General features: G+C 41.3%; 1 protein-coding gene across 1 annotated transcript in view; it reads right to left on the reverse strand.

Moving 5' to 3' along the window:
* Positions 1 to 1,400: 1,400 nt before the first annotated feature.
* LOC106666856 (fat-like cadherin-related tumor suppressor homolog) overlaps positions 1,401 to 8,869 on the reverse strand; it is a 153,194-nt gene continuing 145,725 nt past the window's right edge. Inside the window, exon 3 of the mRNA XM_024230167.1 lies at positions 1,401 to 1,571. Coding sequence (XP_024085935.1) covers positions 1,537 to 1,571 — 35 coding nt within the window. The 3' untranslated portion in view covers positions 1,401 to 1,536. The remainder of the gene's footprint in view (positions 1,572 to 8,869) is intronic.

An 8,869-nucleotide genomic window follows, 5' to 3' on the forward strand; every position in this document is an offset into this window, starting at 1 on the left:
TTGTCACGCCAGTGTATAAGGGTTCGAATCCCGGATTTTTGCTTTATTACTATTTAAAAAACAACTTTAAAGTTGTTCTGACTTCTCGTCCACAGAACACCAAAGGCCGTTTTTAAAAAGATTTATTTTACTTTAAAACATATAACGAAGATTACAAGACAGAAAAAGGCGAGAGAATCGTCAGAAGTCGTACGCCTGAAGAACGGGGAGAGAATACGCGCCGTTTGAGATAAGCGCTAGGTTTAAATGAAGTCGTAATGCAGAGTCAGCTGGGGCAGTTCCTTCAACTCTTAACTCACGACACCCACGTTAAAACTATATGATAGGAATTACTTTGCTTGACAAAATACATGGCTAGAATGGTGGGTGGGAAGATTATTAACGGCTTATCCCTAATACCGACCAACCCCTCCATAACTGTCCGATGTTTCAAGGCACGTCAACCTAACAAACGGTGGGGGGGTTATAATAATATTGCAGTACTAGAGAACTAGTTTCACAGCGTAAACGTGAAATGCGAAAAATAAGATAGATCCACAGTTGTTTTCGGCGTGTGAATCGATTTGGTCAAGGTTATTTGTTTAAAGAAAATTGGGATTGTTTAAAATAGAATTTTGCAAGATTTGGCAGTTTTCAAATAACAAACTTTTTCCTTTTAACTTCGATGTTTTGTGTAATTATTTTCAGCTTTTCTTTCCTGGTAGTATTTGGCGAGTCTGTTTCAAATATAGATTTGCTTTTTAATGAACTCTTTCCAAACCATCATGTTTTCGTGTTTTCCATGAAAAAAAGCAAAAAAAAAGCTAGGAGAACAAAGTTAAATATTCTAACCTTACAATATTTTTGGAGAGAGAGAGAGAGAGAGAGAGAGAGAGAGAGAGAGAGAGAGAGAGAGAGAGAGAGAGATGTGTTAGTGGGAGGGGGTGGGGAGAGAGAGAGAGAGAGAGAGAGAGTGAGGGGGAGTGAGAGGGAGGGGAGAGAGAGTGAGGGGGAGATAGAGAGAGAGAGAGAGAGAGAGAGAGAGAGAGAGAGAGAGAGAGAGAGAGAGAGAGAGAGAGAAAGAGAGCTTAAGTGAGTTTGCTTGCGAAAAGCAATTTTTTTCTGCACCTTAATGATATACCGCGGTGCATAGATCGTAATCCGGCTCCTATATAATCTAATATAATCTAATCTGCACCTTGATATGGATTTTTCTTCTTTAGAAGGAGTTGTTGAGGTTGTTATTAAAATTCACGTGGTGTGTTTCATTTGAAAAACAATTTTTATCCGCTTTAATATAAATGTTTTTCCTACTGCAAAGTGGGTTAAGTCATAGAGAATGTTATTAAAAAAACACACACTAAAACATCTTTTTTTTATTAGCCTTTTTTTCTCCACCTTAACTAAGGACGAGCCCATAGAAAGGATTCAAGAATTATGTGCTTTTAAGAGCGTAGAGAAGGTGGATGAACTCTTGAGACCAGTAAATTCTGTCTCACTATGTAAAAAGGCATCGGTAGCCGTAACGGTTAAGGCGTAAGCACCACACTTATCATTCTAAGGTAACTGTCCCTGGTTCCAATCCAGCGGCCCTGAAATGAAATTTTAAAAAAATAATAGAAGCTTCTCTTTATACCAATTCCCAGAAAGCCTGGAATGAATAGTGCTTTCTTTGCACAAATTATCGGTGATCGACATTAAATCGGATAAAAAATAAATTGTCAAACAAAGTTACATTTTAATGAAACGATTCAGAGTAAACTTCCTGTTGTTCAATCTACCTTTTTTTCAATAGGTGTATTGTGTAAGGGTGTAAAAATCAAGGTTATGGGTGTTAACAACCCTAAGGGGAATTCTGACGCTCCCTTGACCACTTATCTTTTACCCCGACGAGCCGCCGGGCATATATTCATTGTAGGGGGTTGTTAACTATTTTGACAAGTTAACATTACACGTAACAACTCGACAGAGAAAATTCTGGCAGATGGGAGGAAACAAAGCAAATGAGATGTTAATACACACCATAATAACGTTCATTCTAACATTAACAACCCTCAATTAAAGCATAAATTAGTATATAAATACCGTCTGTCAATTTATCCTCCTCTTGTTTTCACTCTAGAAACACATAAACAGTAATTTTTTAAAACGTGTACTCTATTTTTAAACAATTGCAATAAACACTGTAAAAAAAATTCTGAATTGTTTTTAAGTCAAAAATGAATGTGTAGAAAGGGATTGATCATTCGGGTAAGGATAGATTAAATGGTTGGTGTGGAAAACTGATTTGAATCTTGAGATCGTTGTGGTTAGTGAGATTAAAGATCTAGTCAATCTTGGAAAAATGGTCTTAGGATTTTTGACTTCAAAGACTGAATGTCCAATTGCTTGATCTATGTTCAAAGTGCTCGCGTTATGTGTTGTAGAGGATTAATTTAGTTTTGACCGTCAACGAAACAAACTTCGTTCCTAAAAGTCTTTGTATATGTTCAAGTCTTCTGTTTTTATAATAATTGGGGAATTCAATGTTAGTATGTGGTCTAGGTGCAGTCGTGAGTATCTAAGATGAGAGTGAATATTGGTAGTTCCTGGTTCACACAACGGAGGGCAATATTCTCTCAATGAAAATAAAACTGGGTACATTTTTTCTCATTCAGTCTTGACTCCTCTTTTTTCACCAGTCTTTGAAAAGCTGAAAGTGTTCTTGGATATTGGAGGTCGCTTTGATAATCAGCATGGGTGGTTAAGAAGGTATGAGGGTGTATAGAAAGCTAAACAGCACAAATAATAAAAGAATGGGACCAAGAATGTACCCTTGTGAGAGTCCGGCTTGTATTTGTCTGATATTTGAGTACTTGTTGTCCCTCCTTCTTCTGAAGCGGCGGCCCGTTAAATAAAATTCGAGTAAAACGTAATAAGGAGTTTCTAGGACTCAGTGGACTCCGTATGTCCAAAGTAGTCGCAGTAATGTCAGTCTTGTCCGCCAATGATGTCACCAGTCTTCGATAAACTCAAGGTGTTCTTGGATGTTAACGGTCGGTCATCCAGTTAGGTGGTAATCATGGTATAGAAATTTATATAAAAAAAAACACCTAGGGTGTACCCTTGTAGGACACCGGCTTGTATCTTTCTGATATCTGAATACCCGCTGACATAGCTCTCTCTGGAGCTGTCGTCGTTAAACATGATTCCTGGATAAGGTACAAGTGTCTAGGGCCTACAGAATGGAGCGAATGGGTGTCTGGGAGGAACTCCACAGTTCCTCTACATATGTCCTGAATAGTCGCAGTAATAACAGTCTTGTGATGACTGACAACAAAACAGATTTTGGTCCCACAACCATTCATAGTTGTCCAAGTCTCACATTAAGTTTTTGTCACTTAGGTTGGTAGATTCTACGCAGGTCTATTATCTAGATGAAGTCCTTTGTGTCTGATTTGACAAAAATATTTTGCTCGTTTTTTTCTTTTGCTTAGTAATTATTAAAAAACCACTACATAGACAAATATGGTCAAAATTCACTGATTATAATTCAAAAATTTGCATAGTGTAGGTAAATTTATATGAAACAACAACCGTACTCAGAATTGATTGCATGATTGATCGATTATTAAGTTGTTCCCGAACATCGGGGGAAGAGGGCGGAAGATAAATATTGCAAATAGAGGTTGAATGACATCATCTGTAAAACAGACTATTTACACAGTTGGCTTTGGATCTCACGCAGAGCATGTCATGCCCAATCGTTTAAAACGGCCCAAACCGTGGAAATTTTAATTCCTCCTCGTCCAAGCATTTCTCATTTTCAATGTCAATCTGTTTGACGGCTTTGAGTCAATCGAGATTGCTCTGTTATATATAAGGCGTTTACGGACAAAATAAAAAGCGGTTTGGAAAATAAAATGTTGGGAAATTACGAGATAAACCAACGAAACCGATGATTTTTGGTTTGGAAATGACGGCTGGAATAAATAATTAACTGTCGAAATCGACAGGCTTTGTCAACTGGGGATCAAATATAAACTTGATTGATTCTATATAGTGCATAAATACCCTATTACATTTCTGACAGCATTGATCACGTCGCATGACAACATTGCATCAAAATAAACCACTCCGATATACAACATACAATACATCGAAACCAAATATCATTATTTGCTTTCCGTGAAACTACAGTTAAACATTAAAATTACCCGATTATGGTATCGCGGGGAAGGGTCAGAACCACTTTATGGTTTTTAACTCGGAACTTCTTGCGTGGCGAGTACAATACTTAGATGCCCTAAGATTCAGCCATGCCCTTTTTTCATTTTTTATTATTAAACAATAACTGCAATAATGATTCATGAACTTCTTGTTGACGTATTCGATGAATGAGCCCGATGGCTTTAATTTTCAGGATGGTCCAGCGACGTTGAGGGAGTTGGAATAAAAAAAGCAAAGTATCGAGTAGCGTGGCAAGGCGTTGCATCGGTTAAGTGTGTCGGGAGGCTTTAAGATGCTACCCGACGAAAATCCAAAGTCCATTATTCCATAAGATTGTATTACCCTCGTGCTCACTGCCCGATGCTATGCCATGCTACCCTACTCTACGCTCTGCGATCGGGTCGCATCGAGTACAGTCGAACATGCATAATTGCCGTTGTATTAATTACAACATACTTATTTTAATATAAACCAAATTAACCGAGACCAAAAATTCATTACTTTTTATTTATTTATTTTTTTTTTTTTTGCAGGGGCTTCCGACATCTAGATCATTTCNGAGGAAGGCTGAGCCCTCCCCGTCCGCACCGCCTCGAGAGCGTGCCAAATCGCGTACAGCTCTGCCGTGCTGCAGTGAGGGGGCAACGACCAGAAGGTGGCTACTCCCTCGCTATACACAGCACATGCCACACCATCGCCGGTCTTGGACCCGTCTGTAAAAATCAGACGACAACCGGCGTATCTATTTCTAAGTTCAATGAACTTAGCCTTGTAGAGGTATGGCGGTGTACACGATTTAGGCAAGTTCGCCAGATCGTCGCGAACGAGTACGGCCGGAAAGGTCCAGGGGGGAGTCGGCCGGTGCCCCACCCGAAGCACCGTCCCCAGCGCCAATCCAGCCCTCCCTAAGGACTCACCGAAGCGGATCCCGAGGGGTCGTGTCCGCGAGCGAAGCCTGTCGTAAACTACTCTGTACGGGCAGTGGAGGATTTTCATAGCGAGGGGGTGCTCCGGCTTGGCCAAGAACCCGGCCGCGTAACCGAGGGTGAGTTGCTCCCTCCGAAGTTCGGGAGGCAAGACCCCCAGCTCGCCGCACAGACTAGCCAAGGGGCTGGTCCTGAACGCCCCGGAGATTGCTCTGAGACCCTGGTAATAGAGCCTATCGAGCTTTCTCAGGCGCGTTTTTCGGGGCCGGGGAATAAGCCATACATCCATAAAAGATCCTCGAACAAAGCAGAGAGTCAAATTTTTTTAGCAGAGTCTCCCTGTCCGCTCCCCACTTAAAGTGACCAACAAATCTCAACAGTGAGAGGGTTTTTCTGCTCTGGACCTCGACGGCGTCGATGTGTGCCTGCCATCTCAACTTTTCATCATACAGGTGGCCGAGGAACCGCACCTTCTCCACAGGTGTGCCCCTGAGGCAGAGTTGCTATGGCAGAGGCTATGGGCCCTCCTCAATCTGCAAAAGTGAACACACACCGTTTTCGAAGTGAAAAAGGTAAACCCGGTTTCCTCGGCTATCGCAGCCAAATCGTTTATCGCCGACTGCATCCTACCGCCGACCTCCGCCAGATCCTTACCCAAATGGTAGAGGCAGAGGTCGTCGACAAAGAGCATTTTCATTATCTGCGGGGGGGCACCGTCAGCGATACCGTTCACCGACACCAAGAAAAGCGCAACGCTCATCACCGAACTCTGAGGGATACCGTTCTCCTGAACGTGCTCCCTAGACAGCACAGTTCCCAGCCTGATTCGGAACCTACGGTTCTCCAGGAAATCCTGGATGAACCGTGGCAATTTGCCTCTTAGACCGAAATCGTGACATTTCCGTAGTATCGCGTATCTCCACGTCGTATCATACGCCTTCTCGAGGTCGAAGAACACGGGCAGAGCGTGCTCTCTGTTCAAGAACGTGTCCTGAAGGTCGCCCTCGAGATGACATGCATGATCCACCGCAGAGCGATTCCTACGGAATCCCGCTTGCTACTGGCTGTAAAATCCCTTTGTCTCCAGGTGCCAGGTCAAACGACCGTTCACCATAGACTCTAGGACTTTGCTCAAGCAGGTTGTCAACGAAATCGGTCTGTAACTCGTAGTCAGGCCTGGATCCCTACCCTCTTTAAGGATAGGTATGATAAGCGCTTCTCGCCAACGATCGGGGTAAGAGCCCGAATCCCATATGTTGTTGAACAAGTCCAACAAGCGCCGCTTCGCACCCTGGGGAAGGTGGCGAAGCATCTCATATGGGATACCGTCACACCCGGGGCTTGAATTCCGGGCGCGCCCCAACGCGGACTCGAACTCTCTCATCGTCAGAGGCATGTTGTACGCTTCACTGGTGCCGCCGCCGAAGTCGATCTCAGTGCGTTCCGTCTCTGTTTTCCTTTGTCGGAAGGTATCGGAATATGCTTCGGAACTGGACACCGCGGCGAAATGCCGCGCCAGTTCTTCGGCAACCTCCGAGGCTTCCGTCACACTCCCGCGATCGGTGGTCAATATCGGTACCGACGGAGGTCTGGATCGGCCAGAGAGTGCTCTGACCCTGTCCCATACTTCTCTGGTGGAGGTGTGGCAGGTCATCTCAGACACATACCTCGCCAGGCTGTCCTTTTTGGCTTGGGACAAGGTACGTCTCTCTCTAGCCCTTTTTACTTTAAAGTTTGCAAGGTTCTCCTCCGTCGGATGTCTTCTGAAGCGCCGGAATGCTCGCTTCTTCTCCGCATGTGCACGGCTGCAGGCATCGCTCCACCAAGGAACCGGTGGCCTACAAGTAGACCCACTGGTCCTGGGGATGGATTTCAAACCTCAGTTGAAGAACTGCGACAAAGGATAAAAAATGCTTGTCAATCCATCTACCCTGACTCTCCCACTGTGAGCACCGGTGACGAGTAGTTAAAAAGAGCAAATCTTTGCATCTTTAGGCAAGGCAGGCAATTCCAACATGAATGATTAATAAATAGCAAACCAAATGACTGTTCTATTTTCAAAATTTTTGACATAACTTTGTCAGTTTTCGACCAATTTAAAATCCATTGCACCATTGTTTTCACGTCAGAAATTCTTTTAAATGATTTTCAGGATTTATAGGGTATTATTTCAAATTTTGAAATTGAACTGAGCCTGAGGTATCCTGTATAATTTTTCTACAAAAATAACAACAACAAATATTAAACATTTATTAAACTTTTTTTGATAGCGTCATTGGTTGAAGAGAAATTCAGCCGGGCCATCTAAAAAGGTCACCCTGAATGTATTTGTATAACTTAAACAATGTTTATAAGTCCCAGGCCCTGGAAGATGATCCCAATAAAGTTCGAAACGTCGGCACGATAAAGAACATATTTTTCTAACCTATATCACACCTGACCGCATTACACGATCTTTAAAAAATAATTTAAGTTAATGTTTTCGAAGGACATGGCACAAGAAGAAGATATTTTAAGCTGGTTTAAGAAAAAAAAAGATATTAAACGTTCAACAATGTTGAAAGCATGGACGTAATATTATCTTACAATGAAGAATTATTTGGATACATATGGCTCATAACAAAAACAATGATTTATAGTCTAAGAGAAAAAGGTAAAAACCAATTGCGTAAAGTGTTAAAAAAAGAAACAAATTAACGGCAGAAATGATTTCACCAGTGTGTTTTTAACCTGCCAAATTAAATATTACACATTCTTTAAGGAAAATCGAAATTTATGCCATGTTTCAATCAGTAAGCCTTTGATGTCTAAAAACATGGATGATTTCTATCAAATCCGATCACTATTTTATGCTAAATATTTCATTCTCTAGAGTTGTAATTGTATTCCGTTTGTCTTTAAATCCTTGTCGCTAGCTCGGAATAAAAGAAAATGGAATTTTCCCTATTTCCACGTTGAAGTGAAATGAGTGTTTTTAAGCAGAGAATGCCGAACGGAGTTTAGAATAATTTGTTGGATTCTACAAATGTTCTCTTACAAATTATTCAACAACCGGCCACTAAAAAAACACATATCTACCGGGAGTTTAGAATGTTACTCAATATGGGGGATCCGAGGGTTAAACGACAATTTACCGGGTCAAACTTCGCTCTACCTCTGACAAGGAAGAGGATATCACTCTCTCTCCACCCCCTCCAAGATATTCCTCCGGCCTTTGAACAAATCTGTTCTTTCACCCGTGTTTTTTTAATGTTTTGAATATCTGACTTAATTATTCGTTATATACTTTGTCCGTTAGTTAAACATCTAAGGTCGGATATCTGCAATCAGCAGAATGATAAAAAGGAAAAGTTTTTGTTTTATTGTCTAGGATTTTGTTTTCACTTATGAAGAAGTCGGACGGTTTCAATTCCATTAATTTTCCGCAGTGAATTTATGCTGTTCATTCAGTTTTTACGTTTCAGTCCGGTTGTGAGGTTCATTATTTGATAAACGGAGCGACCAAAAGAAGATGAAAACTTTTTTACCAATTTTTTCTATTTAAAATTAGCACTCTAATTGAAAATTTTGAGCACAAATTGTTTACGATTTCGAAGTATAGAAGAAGAATAGATCTGAAGTAGAAGAGGGGTCTTGTTGCTTAGCTCGATAGTTTACATCAGCATTTATTAAGTTGTCTCCAGGCATAATGACGATGTAATATATATAAATTTCTGACAAATAATTTTCCTATTTTGTGTATTTTCTTACAGAAA

The sequence above is a fragment of the Cimex lectularius genome, unplaced genomic scaffold, assembly GCF_000648675.2.
Source record: "Cimex lectularius strain Harlan isolate CLEC.00 unplaced genomic scaffold, Clec_2.1 scaffold394, whole genome shotgun sequence".
Classification (NCBI taxonomy): domain Eukaryota; kingdom Metazoa; phylum Arthropoda; class Insecta; order Hemiptera; family Cimicidae; genus Cimex; species Cimex lectularius.